The 20,712-nt window shown below is 50.3% G+C and overlaps 1 protein-coding gene across 5 annotated transcripts; it reads left to right on the forward strand.

The window, feature by feature from the left end:
• The first annotated feature begins 1,628 nt into the window (after nt 1-1,628).
• Nucleotides 1,629-20,436, forward strand: ZBTB21 (zinc finger and BTB domain containing 21). Of its 5 annotated transcripts, none has more exons than XM_029215054.1 (3): nt 1,629-1,704; nt 4,642-4,839; nt 13,156-20,436. In XM_029215054.1, the coding sequence occupies exon 3, from the start codon at nt 13,168-13,170 to the stop codon at nt 16,318-16,320; it is 3,153 nt and encodes a 1,050-aa protein (XP_029070887.1). In that variant the 5' UTR covers nt 1,629-1,704; nt 4,642-4,839; nt 13,156-13,167; the 3' UTR covers nt 16,321-20,436. The 5 variants fall into 5 exon arrangements, with proteins under 5 accessions (XP_029070887.1, XP_029070886.1, XP_029070888.1 ...); XM_029215053.1 differs by lacking the exon at nt 1,629-1,704 and adding an exon at nt 2,245-2,659 and having other exon boundaries at nt 3,118-4,839; XM_029215055.1 differs by lacking the exon at nt 1,629-1,704 and adding an exon at nt 2,245-2,659.
• Nucleotides 20,437-20,712: the final 276 nt, after the last annotated feature.

Raw genomic sequence — 20,712 nt, forward strand, 5'->3', positions numbered from 1 at the left:
CGTGGGGACAACTATGTGTGCTCGCCCAGCCTAACCACAGGGGACCCTAAAACTCAAGGCCCTTTGAAAGACTTATAATCACTGTTCTTTTAGTTCAAAGCCACTTTTTGCTCCACCACCATTCAGTTCAAAATACAAAGACACTTTTTCAAGTTTTTAAAGAGTTGCAGAAGAAAACTTTTAGGTGCAAGATTCTTCCTTTGAGACTGAGTCCTCTTAAAATTAGTGGAACGAAAACAATTGACAATAGAGCTGTTCATTTTGCAACACGTTTTTAATTTTAATCAACCTAATGCAAGATTATTTCTTGCACATGTTCCTCAGACGTTTCATAAATTTATTTTTTACCTAGGGTCGTATGTATAAACTCAACTTTAAAAAATTAAATTTATCTGAAAACTGACATTTGGAAAATATTAAACAACATGGATTTAAAAGCCAGGAATTTAAGCATTGGTCCTAAAAATTATCACTTTAAAAGGCAGTCTCGGGAATTCTCTAGCGGTCCAGTGGTTAGGACTCAGCGCTTCCACTGCAGGGGGCACCGGTTCCAGCCCTGGTCGGGAGACTAAGATCCTGCATGCACCCCGGCCAAAAAACAAAACAACACGCAGTCTCCTCTCCATTCCAATCTGATGTGTTTTGTTTACCTTGCCTAACAGAACCTTTCTGTAGAGTTAGTGTTTACAGTTTGGCATTTCTTTTACACTAATTTTCTGGTTTTGAATGAGAGGGAAGTGAGTTTTCTAAATAATGGGCTTGTAATACTCATGCAAGAAAACGACAGTCTAGGAGACAGCAATTGAGAATTGATATTAGAGAAAGTAAGTTAGTTGCCCAGTAAGCCAATGCCTATTAAAAATGAAGGTTTTGTCTGTGAACACGCAACTGACAAGTGGATGCCACGCGAGGCTGAAGAGCAGAGCTGCCACCCCTATCTGCTCAGGCGGGGTGAACCTGGAGGCCCTTCACCCCAAGTCAGCACCGAGCGGTCCCCAGCGATCGGAACGCCCAGCTGGGAGGAAGCGTTAGCGCCCAGGTTGGTTCTCAGCAGGTCGGACGCCGCACGCCGCGCGCCTCCACGCCCTTCGAGAGGCGTCCACGCCGCCGAGATGCACCTGGACCCGGGCACCAAGGGGCTGCCGTCGGAAAACAGTCCTCCGAGGGCCGAGCGGAGGCGCCGCCGCAGCGCACCGGGCCGGGAAGGGGCACCACCCGGCGTGCCCACCGGCGCGTGTCCCCGCGGCGCCAAGCCCACCGGGACCGCCAGGCAGAGCGCGGTTCGCGCCTCCGCGATACGCGTCCCTCCGGCCGCCGCCGCCTCCCATCAGGGCGGCCCACGGGGGAGGCGCGCCCCGCCTCGGGCCGGGGGAGGACGCCGGCGCGTGCGGCTCAGGAGGAGGAACACCGGGCGGAAGGCGCGCGCGGGAGGACGCGGCGGCGGTGGCGGCTAGCCGCCTGCCATCGGGCCCGCCCCCGCCCGGCCCCCCGCGCCGCGCACCTCCCTCGCCCCGCCCCCCGGCGCCTGGCGGCCAATCACAGGGCCGCGCACGTGACGAGCGCTGCCTGCGATGACCTCATCCCTGGTGTGGGATGACGTCAAATTCAAGATGGATGGAATCACAGCGGCAGCGGCGGCTGCGGCGCGCGCGAGCCGAGTGTGAGCGGGAAGGGGCCTGGCGTCTGCCTCGGGGTTGAAGACCGGTGAGTAACTGTCAGGCCCCTGGCCCTAGGAGAACTGCGGGGCCCGTGGGAGGCCACAGCCTCCCCGCAAAACGCGGCCTTTCCTGACGTAACTCTGAGGTGATTTCTCTCCTCCTTTTTCTCTCCGCCGGCGGGTTGCGGGCTCGGAGCGCTTCTGCGCGTGCGCCGGGCCCGGCTCTCACCGAGCATGCCCCGGGCTCCCACGTAGCCCGTTGTGCCTTCACACTGCGCATGCTCCTTGCCCGCACTTGGCCTCGCCCTCGCCACTGCGCACGCTCCGTCCCTCACTGGGCTTCCCTCGCCGGGCCCGGCGCCGTTGCGCCGGGCGGTTGGGGCGCCTTCCGGCCGCGGGCGCGTGCTCCATCCCGGGCAGGCTTGGAGGCCGGCTGGTGTCTGCCGGGGCGCGCGGGCGTACGCGGAAGCTGCGGGGCCGGGGGACCCCCGCACCTGCCGCGGCCAGCGCCCCCGCCCCACCGGCCCTCGAGCCCCGCCTGGCGGCCGCCGGCGCATCCAACCATTGACCCGAGTGGACTGCTTGCCCCGCCTCGCCTCGCCTCCTGGCCGGCCCCCCGCAGACCCCCGGGAGGACCGGTCTCCCCGACTCTCCAGCGCTGGCCCCGAGCGTCTCTGCTGGAATGCGGAGCGCCTCCCCCGCCGCTCGGGAAAGCCCCCGTCTGAAACCTGCGGCCGGAGGCGTAGGTTGCCGACCGGCCGCGCTGGAGACCCCCGCCCAGAGACCTCCGCTGGCCGGACTCCCCGAGATCTTTTCTCGCCCAGACCGCTTACCTGGCGCGCGTTCGCTGGCCCCCGTACGGGAGAGCATGGCTGTGACCGCGGGAGCGCCCCTCGGTCCCGGCCCTCCACCCGGGTTGCTGCGCGCTCCGACCGCAGCGCCGCGCGGTTCTGGAGGACGCCGCTTCGGCAGCACCGTTCAGAGGGGTGACCGTAGAGACAGGTTCTCCAGCGGGGCGGCCTGGCAGTGGGAGGTGGGGGAAGCGGTGACCGGAGCCCGCGCAGTGCACAGCGCCCTGGGGGTCTTAGGGCGGGAGCCACCAGCCCCGCTCACGCCCGGCATCTGAGGGCGCCAGGTATTGCGCAGCGTCCAGGACTGTTGACAGCGGTGACCCTGCGTCATCCATGGGGAGCCTGCGTTGTGGTCTGATTCCTTGTTCGGAAGAAAGTGGGTTAATCCGTGTCAGAAAGGCTTCTCGTTGACAGTTACTTTTGAAAACTTTTACCCGCTGGTGCTTGGAGTAAATCCTTCATCCACCTTAATGACTAATAGTCATGACGTTTAAATATGAGTACCAGTAAATATCAATGGTAAAAAGAAAGTAGACATGGGGGGCATTGGTTCACTTCAAAATAACGTTGCATCTAATTTATTCTTCCTTTTTACACTGTTCGGTGTAGAGTGTGCTTCATTCTCTGGAAATAAAAGTTGCAAAAGATATGACCCCTGCCCTTGAGGAACCTGACCGTGTTCATGACAGGGCGTGTTAGGTGTGTAACAGGAGAGGAGCCAGGGTATTGAGAGGGTCTCTGGGTGAGGGGAGACGACCAGAGGGACCAAAGCCAGCGGGGGTGAGGAGAGCAGACGCCAGAGCTGACCACGAGCAAGGCTTGACGGGGGATGGGCACTGGCTAGAAAGGAAAGAGAAGAGGTTTCCAGTTTGGGAGACCTGCTGGCTGGCAGCACACCGAACTAAACAGGAAATACGTGGGGACCGGCAGATGTGGGAGGGTAGGGTCCTAGGTACCATCCTGGACAAGAGGGCTGTCCTGTGATGGACGAGTCCCGAGAAGCCTCGGCAGGGATACAGAGTTGGAAGTCATAGGCCGGTAGCAATTATGGCCACAGGCACTCACGCACAAAGCGAAGACCACTGCCACGCGCCGCTATCTGTGCCAGATGCTGGAGCAGCAGAGATGAGCCAGCCCAGGCCTCGAGCCTTGGTGATGGTTTCTCTCTTTAGCCAGTAGGCACCTGCTGGGCCTGCACTAAGCATTAGGAACACACAGCTGACAAGAGGGGTTCTTCCTTTTAAGGACTCTCATGAGAGGGTAGATATAAAGGCAGATCATTCAAAATAGATGTATTATTGCAGAGGGGACGAAGTACTGTGGTAGCTTAGATGGCTGAGCTACTGGCCAGGAGCACATCACTAGAGCTTTGTAGAGATGGTGACGGTTGAGCTGGATCTTTCTGTAGAGGTTAGCCAAGTAAAGGAAAGGTAAGAAAGACGGTGGAAATTGGGTGTGCAAGTTTGTAGGGTAGATGCTCTCCCTCATGCTGTCCAGTAAGGGTGGAGAGACGAATTGTGATCAGAATATGAAGACTCTTGCATGCCAGTCTGTAGAGTTTGCATTTTATCTAGGGAGGAATAGAGAAATCAATATAGTATTCTAAAGGGCACTGGTGGGACCAGCTCTGCTTTAGGAAAACAAAAGGCACGGTCTCCACTCCTGCATCTAATCAGAGTGTCAGAGTACAGAAAAATCAACAGGTATTTATTGTTGTGTGAGACACCACGTTGGGCATTGTGAAGAGTGTCAAAAGACATTAAATAGATTCCTAGTCCTTAAATAGCTTTTACATTTCTGCTGGGGAGACAGACAACTTACAGTATTCGGCACTGAATAAACACTGCGTAAATGGTGTCCCTCTGTAACGCTGCAGTTGAGAGGTGTTTGCTCGTTACAAACTGCAGTGGTCAAGGAAGGTGTGTATATAGCTAGGGCTGCCGTAACAGAGCACCACAGACTGGGGGCCCTGAACACCAGCAATGTATTTCCCACAATTCTGGAGCCTAGAAGGCCAAGATGAAGGCTCTGGCAGGCTTGATTTCTCCCGAGCCCTCAGCTTGTGGACGGTCATCTTCTCTGTCTTCACATGGTTTCTCTCTGTGTCTGTGTCCTTATCTCCACCTCTTACAGGAACACCAGTCACGTTGGATTAGGGCCCACCCTTAAGGCCTCATTACAACCTACGGCCTCTTAGAAGACCCTGTCTCCACATACGCTTACATTCTGAGGTGCTGGGGGTTAGGACTTCGACCTAGGAATCGCAGGGGACAGTCCAGCCCACGACCGAAGGCTTAATGGAGGAAACGGCCTTGAGCTGAGCTTTGAAGGGTGAGTAACGTTCAGCTGGGCGGGGGCGGGGGCGGGGGTGGGGGTCTGGGACATTGCAGGTTGGGTGACAGGAGAAGCAAGACCTGCGGGTGGTGTCTCAGAGACACAGTATCTGAAGCAGGAAGTTATCACGAGGCGATAACTAAAGGAAAGAAAATTTTAAAAGTAGTTTGAAACCAGATTTACAGAGCCTTGAAGTCCATGTTTTTTAAAGTTTTTCATTTTAACCTAATGGAGAACCATCGTTTTTATCATTTTATTTCTTTTTACTCAGGTCTTAGGTCTCAGCTAAACTGTCACATCGAGGCATTTCCCAACCATCCCCTCCAAACTCTGGTTACCTACCCCCCGTCATAGCTTCCTATTTATTTCCATTGTAGCTCTTAGCACAGTCAAAAGTTATCTTTTTTTACTTGTTTCCCTGTTCATCGTCTGATTTACCCCACTGGAAAGTGGGGGCCTTGTCCTGTGCGACCCTGTATTTCACCTGTGTCTAACTGTGCCTTGCCTGTAATAGGAGCTCGGTAAAGAAGCTGAATTCATAATAGTAATACTTAATGTGTGCGTCCAGTGGATGATCAAAGTTTTGTTTTCGGAAGCTCAGTCAAGATGGATTTGGAGGCCATGATAGGAAGGACGAGTACCACTTGGAAACCTATCAGTCAGGGTCCTTTAATGACAAGGGCAGAAACCGCCAGGCCAGCTTGAATAGAACAAGAAATTGAAAGGTAGAGAGAGGGCTGCTCTTGACATTGAAGGAAAGACAAAGAATTGGGCCGGGAAGGATGGAAACCAAGGTAACTGCAGGAGCCCGCCAGGGCTGAGATAAATCAGCTCCGCTAGTTGCTGCCTTTGTTGTTCTCAGCCCATATTCCAAAGGAGAAAGTTTCTAATGGACTGGGCATTGGTTGTGTGCCCAGTCCTGAGCGAGGGGAGCACAGAGCCTCAGACTCCTTGGGACGGGGGTGCTCTGTTAACCGGGGTGCGTTCTGCTGGGTGAGGCGGCGCGCACACCCTAAGACCAAATCAGACCTCCTCGGGGGACACGAAACCTGTGGTGAGATGGGGTCCAAGGGGGTGACATCGCTGCTCTTGAAGGGTCAGATCAGCGAGGCTGGCTTTGAAAGCCCAGGCGCTTTCGAGGATGTCTGGACATCTGCATTGTCTCCAAGTGAGCCATGATGAGATGTAAACTTAGAGCTGACTGCCTGCCACCATCTCATAGTAAAATCAAATGGAGAGAGTCAGGCCAGACCCAGAGGTGAGGGTTTGGGAGTGAGTGGGGTGTGTGTTTATGTTCCGAAGCCAAATGTAGATGCTTTGTTTTTCTAACTACATGTTTGCTTTGTGTTATATGCATTCCTTCTTTCTCCCAGTGTCATGGTTAGGGCTATATAAGCGATCTCCAGCATTCCAAAGGCTTGTGTGCCTAGAGTTTAGTTTCACGTTAATGTTTTGGATTAAAGAGAGATTCTCCTATAGAACTGGAGTAAGGGTTTTGTGGGCTGGTCTTGGAGCAAGTTTGATTTACAGTGTACCTTAGCTCTGATACCAGCCTGAGTGTTCGTCTCCAGAACTCGAAAGCTGCTGTGAGGTTATTTGGTCCCTTCTCATCTCCCCTTCTGCGCCCACTGTTCACCTCCTGATGTCCTTTTGTCCGAGTGTCTAGCTCTGCTTTGCTTCTGTTTATATCCCTGGAATGTTCTATAGTCCAGAACTGCCTACCTTTCCTCCATCTCCTTAAAAATCGTAACTTCCTACAGTTGGTATAAAGAGGGAAATATTTGCATTGAATTACGTTATATTAAGATATGAATTCCCTGCCCCTCTTAGCACTCGGTACCTGAGGACTTTGAGGTGGTGGTATGAAATAGTTTTCTGGAATCCAGTTGTGAAGTGCGCCGTAGCCATTCTAGGGAATTGGAACTTCATTCAGGCCAGGGGCTTCTGGAGTTTCTAAGCCCTGTCACTATTAGATGCATGTTTCTGGAAAGTATCTACAGTAGAATGGTGAAGAGTGGAACTTGTAGTATTGATATCATTAGAATTGTCCGGTTAGCAATGAGTCCCCCATCTTCCCACAGGTCCCCACCGTTCACTCATCGACCCTCCCACCCCTCGGCCAAATTAACTGCTTCCTGTAAACAGTATTCTCGGCACTTTTTGTATGCTTCGTTATATTTAGTCTTACATGTCTGTCCTACCATGGAAACGTTCAGGAAAGGAAGCAGAGGTAGTAAAGTGCCCGCATGCAGACGGGAAACACTACATGCACCAGGAGCTTGCACACATACGGTGCCTTTTGTTCTTCGTAAGAATCCTGCGTGGTGGGCAGTGTTAGCCCCATTGAACAGGTTGAGGAAACGTGTGCTCAGGTTGAGTGATCTTTACAAGGTTACATACTTAATAGGTGGCAAAGCCAGGATTTGAGACAAGTAGACTAATTTGAAAGTCTTTCCCGTGGAGCTATAGTGATGGCCATGAATGGTTAACTGTATAAAGATTCTCTCATTTTGAAATATCAGGAAACAACATGAAATAGAAACAATTTAGGCAGAGTTTGGGAAGATACTTGTGTGCAGGGCTCCAAGCAAGCCTGCCCTGCTTCAGGAGCTGGTTTTCCCGGGGGATTTCCTCCCAGCCTTTTCTATGGTAGAGGGACCTTTTCTTCCATGTTTCACCCACTTTTCTTGTAAGAGCACCAAGGTTTCCACCGTGACTGAAGTGGTGGCAGGAGCTCAGGCGCTGGAGGCTCATGCACATGAGCAGTGGGCAGGAGGGGCCAGGGATGCAGCGACAGCGCACATGTCCACGTCAGAGCCTTCAGACCTGGGGTGCTCTGTCCTCTGTGAGTCAGAGGTCCTGAGTGTCCACGAGAGATTGGAGTTTGATGACCCAGCAGATTTATGGAGGAAAAGGTACCTCCAGCACGAAAGCTGGCCTCACCTGAGGCTGAAGAGCAGACAGGCACACGGCTTTGAGCATTCAGTCTGCACATCCACCAGCTACAAAGGGTTTTCTGGATTATCTCATGACACGCAGCAGTCATGATTCTCACCCCCGTTTTTGCCTGCGTTCTTAGTGTAGCATTTTATATTTTTAATGAAGTTGTGAAGCTCAATAAATATACCTACTGTGTCATTAAAACACAAAAGTCCAAAATGTTAATTGTTTGCAGCTAGACCAGGAAAGGGGCCATTGTTAAGCTTTGATGATTGAATTAAAAGGTAAAAGCAAGGGCCTCTGTGTGAAGGAGAGGAGTCTGCACTGTGTGCTCCTGTCACCCCAGACACCGAGAGCCCTTGTCCTGGGCTCCTGAAGAGGATGGGAGAGGTCACTGTCCTCCGATGACCCTTGGGGGGCCTTAATTTTGCTCCGGGGGCCTCATGCCTCCACCCCCTCCCCAGCCTCATGACCCGCCCACCCCTACATGTGTCTTTTGCTCCAGCCAGGCACTTGGCCTTGGCTCTGTACTGAACACACTGCTCCTGTCCTTGAAGTGTCCTTCACCCTTCCTTCCTGACGCCCATATTTTCTGAGTCCTGCCTGTTCAGGAAACTTCTTTTGTAGAATCCCTTCCCTGACCTTCCTCTCACCTGGATCCAGTGCCATCACCTGTACTCCATCTGTGCCTCTGCACCCTGCCGCCTGGTGCTTAGCACACCGAGTGTGTGGTGGTTTGACTTGCCCTGTTCCCACGCAAGACCAGGAGCTGTAAGGCAGGACCATGCTTGTCAGACTGCCACCCTCCCTGTCTGGCCAGTTCTAGCACATACTAGACCGGTGCCCAACCATGAGAAGTGTGTAACGTGATGACCAAGAATCCAGGCTCTGGGGCCTGACTCCCAGCCCCACAATTAACTGACTGGATGACTTTAGGCACACTACCTGACCTCTCGATGCCTCGGTTTCCTAATTTGTAAAACAGGGATGATGGCAGTACCTAGCTCAGATGTTTATGTGGGAATTAAAAGGTACGGTATGCAGGTGAAGAGCATGGCCTCCAGAGCCAGGTCACCTGGTGTGAATTCTGCTCTGCTCCTGACTGTCTGTGCAAACTTGAGCCTCAGGCACATAGCCTTAACCCTGTGTGCCTCAGTTTTCTCAACTGTAAAATGGGGATAATGATGGTACTACCTCCTAGGGTTGGTGTAAATATTGAGTTAAAGCCTGAAAACTGTTCACAGGGCTGCATGGCAGAGCAAGCGCTCAGATGTTAGCTGCGGTTCGTGCCCGATCAGTGTCTAGGGAATGGTATGGAAAAATCAGTACCTGGAGCTGTTCTGCACTGGTTATCAGGAATTTGGACATGCTTAGCCACTTCTCAAGCAGGCGCTCTCGATGATGACTATAAATTAAGGCTAGAGTCGAATGAATAGTTTTAAATTCCAAATACTTTTCAGGGACGGACACCATTCCTCTTACAACTCAACTCTCAGTGACTTATTTTTCCCTAATTTCCTGTTTCGTTCAAAAAGTATGGAAGCCTGTGGTTTAGGGATTAGAAGCAGTTACTTAGAACAAAAATAGAGGTCACGATAATTTGAAGGAAGAAAAAGAAGGAAACTTTTCTGAACAATGAACAGTGAGAAAATGCGGGTTTCTTGGCCTGTAGGAATAGGGAGTGGATGATACGTGCATCAGCGTTGCTTCATGTCCAGGGACGTAGAAAATCTCACTTGGTTTAGTCCTCACACAGTCCCTCGGTTTCTTAGTTGGGGTTCCCCCAAAAGCAGACCCTTAGACAAGGATTCAAGTGTAGATGTTTATTTGGGAAGTGATCCCAGGAAGCATAAGAAAGGTTGCAGGGAGGGCTTCCCTGGTGGCGCAGTGGTTGAGAGTCCGCCTGCCGATGCAGGGGACGTGGGTTCGTGCCCCGGTCCGGGAAGATCCAACATGCCGTGGAGCGGCTGGGCCCGTGAGCCATGGCCGCTGAGCCTGCGTGTCCGGAGCCTGTGCTCCGCAACGGGAGAGGCCACAGCAGTGAGAGGCCCGCGTATCGCAAAAAAAAAAAAAAAAAAAATGTTGCAGGGGAAGTGAAGCAGGAAAGGATGCCCATGAAGGGTACATTAATTACCAGGTTCCTGCTCACATTTAGAATATCTAAACTGAATTCCTGAAAAAATTCTGAACCAATTTTTCAAGCTTCATCTCAAGTAAGGACATCCTTCCAGTTCTGGCAGAAACCTTGGAGACACCCTTACCTCCTCACCTTCTTACCCTCTGCAGTCAGTCCGTTAGAAATCCTAATGACTGTCTTTACGTCCACCGCTGCCCCGCTGGTCCAGGCACTGTCCTGTCTCACCTGCATCAATGCGGTGGACTCCTAGCTGACTTCCCAGCTTACACCCTCTCCCATGGTCCATTCTTTGCAACAAAGCCAGAGGAATCTTTCTGGAACAAAATTCAGGTTGTTGTCATTCCTCTTCTCAGAATCCAACAGCTGCCCTGGTAAAAAGTGCAGTCCTTCCAGTGGTCCCCCCAGCCCTGCACAGTGTCTCCCCAAGCTCCTTCAGTGTCATCCTCCACGGCTTCTTCAGCTCTGCTCCAGCCCTGCTGTTACCTTGTCTCTTCCCTATGCCTATATGCTCTTCCCTCAGTGATCCTTATGGCTCATCCTTGCGTCCTTCAGGCCTTCTGAAATGTCACTTTGTTGAGTGAGTGAATAGGTGAATGACGTGAAGTTCTGGTAAAATTTGTAGTATGTTATAGGTGCTGAATAAATGGTAGCGATTATGGTTTTCTTTCCTGATTCTCACAGTAACATTATTATCCCTACTTTACAGTGGGGAAAACTGAGGCTCAGAGAGGTTGATTAGCTTAGAGCACTGACCTTCAAACTGTCTTAACTCTGACCCACAGGTAATCTAGAGATGATTTAAAGTATATGGGAGGATGTGCATAGGTTATATGCAGATACTACACCATTTCATATAAGGGACTTGAGCATCTGTGGATTTTGGTATCCGCAGGCTTCCTGGAACCAATCCCCTGCAGATACTCAGGGACCACTGTACATCTCACCCCAGTGCCGGCTTACATGTGTGGAAATGTATGCGTATAACTTGTGAAAGTTTCACAAGATCGTAGTCAGCCTTACTACATTTGAGACATTTGGACTTTTCTACTCTGCCCTAGTCAGTTTTTTTCAGTTGTTCACTTCAGACCACTAAATTGATTTTAAGAAACCCTTTTGAAAAGTACTTGTCCAAGCTTTTGATTCTGCATCTGCTGTTTTTCCCTGTGGCAACATCTGAACTAGCTGTCTCAAAAATTAATTGCACTAAAAATAGTGTTCACAGCACGGCTGAGTTATGAGTGTGGCATTATAAGCTTATTCTTTGCTGACCTCTGTAAATGATGACAGGGGTTTCTTTGCACATAAATAGATGTGTGATTACAAAGACAGTATAGTAGGATTAAGGGAGAAATTTAAATGGCTAATCAAAATAAAGGAAGGGAAAATCTCCTTCTCAAGCACTCACCATGGAGGTGAAGCGATGCCAGGCAAGAATGAACCGCAGCTCGGTACAAGCTGACCAAGGCAGTTGTCTGTGGACGGGCTCCAGGCGTCGTCTCTGGAAGCAAAGTCACATCTCCAGGTCAGTCAAATGGAGTCATTACCTCAACAGGAGCCAGATCAGTGGTGAAGAAGACCGGGGATCACGCTTGGTCACTCCAGGTGGTGGCCTGGGAAACTCTTCCCTGCATATTCTCCTGAAGAGCGCAGAGGCTGGTTGACCAGCAAAGCCTGGTCCTTTGAAGCCCGAGGAGAACCTGCAAACGTGCGGGTACCTTGTTTGGTGTATCTCTAGCTCACCCTCTAGGGAATGATAAAACTGTCCAAATAGTCTTAGTTACTCTGAATCCATTTTATATTAAAAAATAAATGTCATAACTATTTTAAAGAACAAGATGGCATTATAAAACCAACCCAGAGACGAGACATTACCGTAGCAGCAGCCTGAGGGAAGTGTCAGATTTGGAGAGTCAGGCGTCCTCTCTGTGTGAAATGGCTTCATCTTCGTCAGAGGTTAATCTGGACCCTTTTATGCTGAATTAAATATCTATTAACCCTGCAGTTTCTGAAAATTAATTGCACATTTGTCAAGTCCTTACTAGGTATGACATACAGGCTCAAGTAATTTTCGCAGCAGCCCTAAAGGAGGGCACAGTTGTTACCCGTCTCACGTGAGGGACCTGCTAATCTGAGATGCTAGTGGACCACAAGGGAGGATCTCAACCCCAGCCTCTCGGCAGACACCCACCCCCGCCACCAGCCCCCCACTAGGCCTTTAGATCTCACCTTTAGATTTGAAGGGAGTTTCAGTGAAATCTCAAGTCAAACCCCTTAGTTTAGAATTAGTATAATTAAGTCTAGATCCAGGCTAAAGCTTCTACTGTGCTATTGTTGAAAGTGTAATTTGGTAAGGAAATAGTGTTCGGATTGCAAGGTGTTTAGCATAAGAAAGAAAACAAACTTTTTTATTCTTTAATATTTCTAACCTTTGCTAAACACTTTGATGCAATCGTAATTAGCAAATGATTTTCCTCTTTCCAAATTCTTACCTATTTTTAAAATTTTTTTATTTATTTATTTTTGTGGTACACGGGCCTCTCACTGTTGTGGCCTCTCCTGTTGCGGAGCACAGGCTCCGGACACGCAGGCTCAGCGGCCATGGCTCACGGGCCCAGCCGCTCCACGGCATGTGGGATCTTCCCGGACCGGGGCACAAACCCGTGTCCCCTGCATCGGCAGGTGGACTCTCAACCACTGCGCCACCCGGGAAGCCCTCTTACCTATTTTTGAGACCTCTACTTTACAGCCTATTGTTAATTCACATTGTGTTTAATCATATTCAGTAATAAAACTGCTTTCCTTTCAGAATTACGGACTTTATGGGGTTCGGTACTTCATACTTACTCTCTGAGCCAATGAAGGATAGAATTAAGCCTCAAACGGATATGGGCCCTAAATATGGATAATAAACCTTGTTTTCAAATATTGCTTCTCTGCGTACCTGCCAAGTTCTAGCTGCTTTTTTTTGCTGGTATGGAAATGCCTGTTACAGACCTTAGTGCTTCAAATTCTTCAGTTTTAATGATTGATGACCTACTTAAGCCATGAGACTTGCTTCTGTATATTTTCCTTGTTATTTAAGTAAGATTATTCATCCAGAAACCTCTTGTTGGGCCACAGTCTGCTAAGCATTGGCACCTGTGAGAAGACAGCTGACGTTCCCGGCCCTTGAGGAGCCCTCATCTGGGGGAGCTTCTCACCACCCTGTTCACGGCGATTGCACGTTTGTCTTTCAGGTAAGCCTGAGCATGGAGGGGCTGCTGCATTACATCAACCCAGCCCACGCCATCTCTCTCCTGAGCGCCCTCAACGAGGAGCGCCTGAAAGGGCAGCTGTGCGACGTGCTCCTGATCGTGGGGGACCAGAAGTTCCGCGCGCATAAGAATGTCCTGGCCGCCAGCAGCGAGTACTTCCAGAGCTTGTTCACAAGTCAGGAGAACGGGTCACAGACTGTGTTCCAGCTGGACTTTTGTGAGCCAGATGCTTTCGACAACGTGCTGAACTACATCTATTCTTCGTCTTTATTTGTGGAGAAAGGCAGCCTTGCTGCTGTGCAGGAGCTAGGCTACAGCCTGGGCATCTCCTTTCTGACCAACATCGCTTCCAAGACGCCCCAGGCCCCCTTTCCAACGTGTCCCAACAGAAAGAAGCCCTTCGCGGAAGACGATGAGAACAGTTCTCAGAAGAGAAGCGTCATCGTTTGTCAAAGTAGAAACGAGGCCCAGGGGAAAACCGCGAGTCAGAATCCAGCCGACCTCAGCCACCCTCCTCGGCCCTCCCCCGGCATCGCTGTCCCGGCCAACGCCAGTAAGGCCCCCGGTCCCAAGCCCACGGAGCCAGCGCACCACGTGGCAGCAGCTGAGAAGAGTCGGCCGAAGGATGGCCCCGCGGGCCTCTCGAGGCCCCCCGAGCTCGCCGGGCCATCGGAGGAGCCGAGCCGAGGCGGCCTGGCCAAGCGGGGCGCGGCGCCGCCTTCGAAGCCCCCGCAGGACCGGGCGGCCGCGGACGAGAGGCCGGGCGCCAGCGCTCCGCTCCCCCGAGGCGTGGCCGTGGAGCTGGCGCTGCGGAGCCCGCGGCCGCCCGTGCTGTCTCTGCGCGGCGCCCCGGAGACGCCCTTCCTGCTGAAGGAGGCGGGCCGGGGCGGCGGGCCGGGCGAGGACAGGAACCTGCTCTACTACTCCAGGCTGGGGCTGGTGATCCCGGCCGGGGGGCCGGTGCCCGGGGGCCAGGGCGTGGACAGAAGCGGCCCGCTCGTCAAGAGCCTCCTCCGCCGCTCGCTGTCAATGGACAGCCAGGTCCCCGTCTTCGCGCCCGCCGCCGACCTGCAGCCCCCGCAGGGCTCCTGCTCGGGCGACGCGGCGGGGAGCTCACTCGGCGCCTTCTCTCAGGGGCCGTCCTCCAGGGACGCAAGCGAGGCGGCGGCCCCCGACGCCCGGGCCCCGGTCCCGCAGCCACACCGCCTCCGGTCCTTCAGCGCGTCTCAGCCGGCGGAGCGGCCGGGGGCAGCCCCCGGGCCCGAGGTGCGGGTCAAGGCCGAGCCGCGCAGTCCCCCGGAGCCCGGCGACATCATCCGTGTCACAGTGGGGGACGCTGCAGCCGCCACGAGGGACCTGGTCCCGCAGGCGGACGACGACCGGCAAGACGCGAGCCGACTCCCGGCCAAGAGGCGGTTCCAGGCGGACAGGAGGCTGCCGGCCAACCAGCCGAAGGCCGAGGGCCGGGGCTCGCCGGGCGCGGGAGACCCCCGTGCGGAGCGCTCGAGCCCGCCTCTCCTCGAGGCCGACTTCCCGGGTTCTGACTTGAGCAAGGACGAATTCGGCGAGCTGGAGGGTGCGAGACCAAACAAAAAATTTAAATGCAAACACTGCCTTAAGATCTTTAGGTCCACGGCCGGCCTTCACCGGCACGTGAACATGTACCACAACCCCGAGAAGCCGTACGCCTGCGACATCTGTCACAAGCGCTTTCACACCAACTTCAAAGTGTGGACGCACTGCCAGACGCAGCACGGCATCGTGAAGAACCCGTCCCCGGCCGCCAGCTCGCACGCCGTTTTGGACGAGAAATTCCAGAGGAAGCTGATCGACATCGTGAGGGAGCGGGAGATTAAGAAGGCCCTGATCCTGAAGCTGCGGCGAGGCCGGCCCGGCTTCCAGGGCCCCGGCGGCTCCCCCGTGCAAGCCATCAAGAGGAGCCTGAGGTCCCGGGCCAAAGGCGCGTACGTGTGCACGGCCTGCGGGAAGGCCTACCGCTTCCTCTCCCAGCTCAAACAGCACGTGAAGATGCATCCGGGAGAGAAGGCCCTTGGGGCCGGCAGGGCCACCAGGCCCAGGGAGCGCGCGGCGCCCGGGGGCCCAGCGGGCGGCGGCTCCGAGCTCTACCTGTGCCGCCTCTGTAATGCCAAGCTCTCTTCTCTTCTAGAGCAGGGGAGCCACGAGCGCCTGTGCCGCACGGCCACCGTGTGCCCCTACTGCAGCCTCAGGTTCTTCTCGCCCGAGCTCAAGCGCGAGCACGAGGGCAAGTGCGAGTACCGCAAGCTGACCTGCCTGGAGTGCATGCGCACCTTCAAGTCGGCCTTCAGCATCTGGCGGCACCAGGTGGAGGTGCACAACCAGAACAGCATGGCCCCGGCCGCGGGCGCCTCCCCGCCCCGGCCCGACCTCAACGGTGAGGCCAGCGGCCCGACCCGGCCGCAGGCCCTGCCCGAACCCGGCCGGGCCGACGCCGCCACAGCCACCGCCGCCGCCGCCTCCGAAGACGACCCCGCGGGCGGCCGCGGCCCCGAGCCCGTGAACTTCGACCCGGAAGACGCGCCCTGCCTCCCCGAAGACCTCAGCCTCTCCAGGCCGCTGAAGGTCCAGGTCAAAGAGGAGCCGGCGGAGGGGGCCGAGGAGGAGGCGCCCGAGCCCGGCGCGGCCCCCAAGGACCTGTGGCCATGCGAGAAGTGCGGCAAGACCTTCCCGGCGCCCAAGCAGCTGGAGCGGCACCAGGAGCTGCTGTGCTCCGTGAAGCCCTTCATCTGCCACGTCTGCAACAAGGCTTTCCGCACCAACTTCCGGCTCTGGAGTCACTTCCAGTCCCACATGGCTCAGGCCGCCGAGGACCCGGCGCACAGGGAGCCCGAGGTGGGCCCGGGCCCCACTGGCTCCCCGTCGCCGCCCCCTCTGCCCCCGCCGCTGCCCAAGATCCAGCCCCTGGAGCCCGACAGCCCCACGGGCTTGCCCGAGAACCCGGCTCCCAGCGCCGACAAGCTCTTCGCGGCCCGGGAGTCAGACACGCTGTTCTACCACGCGCCACCCCTCTCCGCGATCACGTTTAAAAGACAGTTTATGTGCAAGCTCTGCCATAGGACATTCAAGACGGCGTTCAGTCTCTGGAGCCACGAGCAAACCCACAGCTAAAAGGCCGCCCGCCTCGCTCCTAGGAGACCGGAGCCCCTCGCCGGATTTCAGCCTGTGTCGTGAACTGTGTCATAAGGAACAAAATATCTTTCCGAAAGGAGTAATAAAGGTTGCGAACTGTCATGCTTGAATGTAAGTTTGAGGGAAACTAATGTTAATCAGCAATGTCCTTACTCAACCCAGAAAAGCTCCAGAACACCTTGTGCTTCTGGACCTACAGCCACAGGATGGCTTGCCTTTGTTACTGTTGAAATTTGTTCTTGGTCGTGTGCATGGTTCCTCATTCCACGGTATCAGTATAATCTTTTACTTGAGGTGGTTTGGGGTTTTTTGTTTTTACTGATTTGCAATTAGTGAAACACTGTTCAAGTATTTCTTCTTTTGATTCTCTTAAGACGCCTAAGTTCTGGTTAAATCTCAGCTGTGTTTGTAAGTCCAAAATGTATCGGATCGAAGTGGAGTAGTTTGCAGTATTAAGATCTTAGAATACTTCAGCAATAAAAAATGATAAACCTCAACTTTAATAAGTTATCCTGACACTTGATAAAAATAAATATTTGGTATTTTGTGGTCATTGAGAACTTTTTTTTGTATGAAAATTGTGAGAAATATAAATCAGCAATAGTAACACTTAGATTTTTATAAAATAACAAAAAGTTGCTCTTGGGTCATTTCATATAATTAGTGATGGAAGACTTGGGAAATGAAAACATTAAGATTTCTGGAAGCCCTCCACGTCGGTTTCCAAAGCTTCGGTAGTGGCGGGCATGGTAATCAAACGTGCTCCGTCACGGCTCTGAATTCAGACCAGCACCGAGGGGCTGTGCGTGTTTGCTTTCCTCTGGTTTGCGCCGTCACAAATTGAAACTCTCAGTGTATTGGGGACAGAGAACAAAGCTAGCATATGGCACACATTTTGAATTTAACAACATTAGTGTAACAAGTAAGGTCAGGACATACATTTACACAGATCCCAAGCCCCCGGAGTGAGCACAGCTGCTCTAAATCCCAAATTACCGTTTACTCTCAGACACTTGAAGCAGAGGGAGAAGCCACACCGCAGTCTCCACGTGCTTTTCAAGAACAACATATACAATATCAGTTTTCCTGCCTCTCTGTCTTGTGATTTCTGGTAGAATTTTTTGGAGTTTATGGTGGTAAGATGTCCACAGTGAGACCATTCTGCTTTAAGTCACTGCTTAATATTCCATAAATATGTATTAAAGTACTATCAAGGGTCCAAAATTAGTGTTTGCTACTTATTTTGGCCCATAGGGCTTGGGCTTCTTTTCTTTTTTATTATTTTGTGTAAATTGTAATTCAAAGCCTTTCGGTGAGTGTAATCCAAAGTTCAGTGGGGTGTTTCAAAAGGAAAAGTTTATTTCATTGGCAGGGGTGGGGAAGTGAGCTATATAAAAGTAGAAATATTGTTGAAACCCCTAAATTCTTTCAAGGTAATGATGGATTAAGCCTCCAGGTTTATTAATTTTTTTGCAAGCTGTTCTTTCAGATAAGAAAGTCAACTACTGTGACTAAGAAGTAATCTGCTGAGTGCTTAAGTTGGTGCTCTAGCAGAAGAGAAGTCTACTCACCAGTCTCATAACCCGCATTCCATACCGACGGTAGGAAGGGGATTCTTATTTTTTATTGAAACACAAGCATTTTTATAAAATTATAACTGACTTTGTACATTGTAGAAATTACATATGAAAGTTTGCCTTTTATTCTTTCATTTGGAAACTATCAAAAGTCCCCAAATATGGATACTTCCTATTTTTGTTCTTAAATTTGATGGAGAAAGTAAAATCAAATCAAGTTGCAGTTATTGATTATTGCCATCTTTATGGTGTCTTGAAGAAATCTATGCATTTTAAAGACAAAACGAAAACATGTGATTTTATGTGATGGATTACTGTTCTTTGAATTCACTGCCTGTATAATGTGGTATTTCTTACTCTGAACGTCCTGGTAGCTATCACTTCAAAACAAGCCAGTTTCCTTCAGAGTGATCATTACTTATGGCTGTGGAAGGATGGGTTAGTAATTCCATGATACATGGGATCTTGGCGTTGTAAATTCAGGATCCCAGGACTTGAACCTTTATGCTACATTTTTGAAGATTTTTTAATAACGTTAATGAATAAAAAATATTTTTGATCTAAATATAGGCTCTGCATATCTGTTAGATTTTAAAAATTGCCAGTGTTTGGTCTTGTTCACATTTTTGTCTAGGCAAGGAACATAAGATTTCAAAGAAAATTTTGAACCAAAAACATTTGTAATGCAGTTCTGGTTTTTCTATTACTTTTTATACTGTACCTTAAAAGCATCAGGCTGAAAGAGTTTATTTTGGTGGTCAAAAAATAGGCTTCCACTCATTTAACTATTTTAAATGTTAAGATGTAAAATAATGAAAGACACATAAATTGCTTTATTCAGTAAAGTTTTGTTTAAGAATGTTTATCTCAGCCAGTAGGCAAATACTTGGTATAAGACAAGTTGGCCTTTTCTTGCTGAAACACGTTAGCTAGTAAAGATATTCCTGAAGATGGTTTTTTCTGATTGTAATTAATTTTTGAGAATGTAAAAAGCTCATTATTCCTTGTAAGTATTCAGGATGCCTGCTTTTTTATGCAATTGTGGAAAGTATGTCAGATGTTTTAATATATTCTTTGTTAATCTGAAAACTTGTTATTGAATCGTTTTCTTCATTTGGGGGAGGGAGGAACACCACAGAAAGTGTTTTTATCCAAGTAAGCAATGGAGGTAACAAATCGTGTGCATTTTTTACAGGTAAAATATCTAAAGAGTAATAGAATATTCACCTTTAAAACTAGTTGTGGTTAGTATGCGTTTATAATTTTGTCAAAATATACAGCTAACAGTTTGGCAGTGATGTTGTCTGCATTTGTAGGGAGATGGATGTGGTTCCTGGTTTTCTGTTTGGGAACAGATCATCATGGCCTTCTCTTTAAAAATATGCCCCAGCACTTAATCTCGGTGATAGTCTGATCCACACACAGCACCCATTGGTGCTAAGAGTAGAAACTGAGACAAGAATAAAATGTGCCCTTTGGTGGAGAAAAGAGGTTGTAATCAGGCCAGCCGGACGGTCGGATGAGGGAGGGACAGGAATGGACTGATCCAAGTCGGCCTTTGTTCCCTCAAACTGTGTGTGTGTGTGTGCGCGTGTGTGTGTGTAGGGATGTGTGTGTGTACAGCCAAAATCTGGAACTTTAGGAAGTAAAGTTATTTTCATTTTCTTACTGCAAAAATAATGTCATTCATAACAGGTTTCTTTATAAATTGCACTAATTAATATTGGAATGTTACGAGTCAGTTTATCAATTTCTGATGTGTCTGAGGTTTTTTTGCAATAATTGTGAAAAGCATTATTGATTTAAATAATGCTAGCACATATTCTTTAATAAGTTCTTTAACACTGGCTTTTTCTTTTAAGTTTTACAAATAGGTTTTTCTCTTGTGGCTTTAGCACTTTAAGGAGCTTGACGTTTGCATAGTTTTTGGTGTGCCCACTCAGCGCTTCCGGGCTGTGTGCACTAGGGTGCCCCGTTGCCACGTGACTGGGGAGAAAACTCACTGTCCGTGTTTAGATTCTGGAAGAGAAAAAATGAGTCAATGTCAGGTTTTTAAAAAATTCCATTTAGAGACAGTCGTTTGGGAACCAAAGTATTTTACTGTAAATCTTTAATAAAACAGTTGAATTCAGTGCTCTTTAGTCATTTATTAGTGCTGTCCAGATTTTCCACAAAGTTATACTTGGTTAATACTAATTCTCAAAAGGTGATAATTTCTTATCGACATTAATCCAAGGCAGTTTCAAAATTTTCATTGAATGAATGCTTATTGCTAAAAGAAAAACAGATGTGGCTGCTTTATAACTGTGTGTATTTTGTTGTCATACGCCTCAGCAGAGAAATCATTGTTCAATTTTATTTAGGAATAAGCTTTTTTGGACTGAAAACTCATAGTAAAATAGGACTTCTACCTAATGTTAAGCCATTGCTTATTTGTATCCAATTATCTGTTTACTTTGCTTAAATCTTGACTAAGGTTGATTGGAGTCAATAAATTTGTACTGTATTTTGTTTTGAATCATGGTCTCATTGGGATGTTTTGGACTTTAATTATATAATGAATAGAGTTTAAATTTATGAAAATTTAATTTATGAGGTAAAGCCCTCCTCTTTGGGTAGTATGAATAGCCCCTTGAATCGTGAGAGAGATTTAATTCCCCTACCGCTCCAGGTGGCTTGTAGAATGAAATTTGCCCCGAAGCTTAAATTACTTGGACACCACAAATACATGATAATTAAAACCCCATCGGGGACTTCCCTGGTGGCCCAGTGGTTAAGACTCCGCACTTCCCCT

Source organism: Monodon monoceros, unplaced genomic scaffold (genome assembly GCF_005190385.1).
Source record: "Monodon monoceros isolate NGI ecotype Baffin Bay Population unplaced genomic scaffold, NGI_Narwhal_1 Super_Scaffold_11, whole genome shotgun sequence".
Lineage (NCBI taxonomy): Eukaryota > Metazoa > Chordata > Mammalia > Artiodactyla > Monodontidae > Monodon > Monodon monoceros.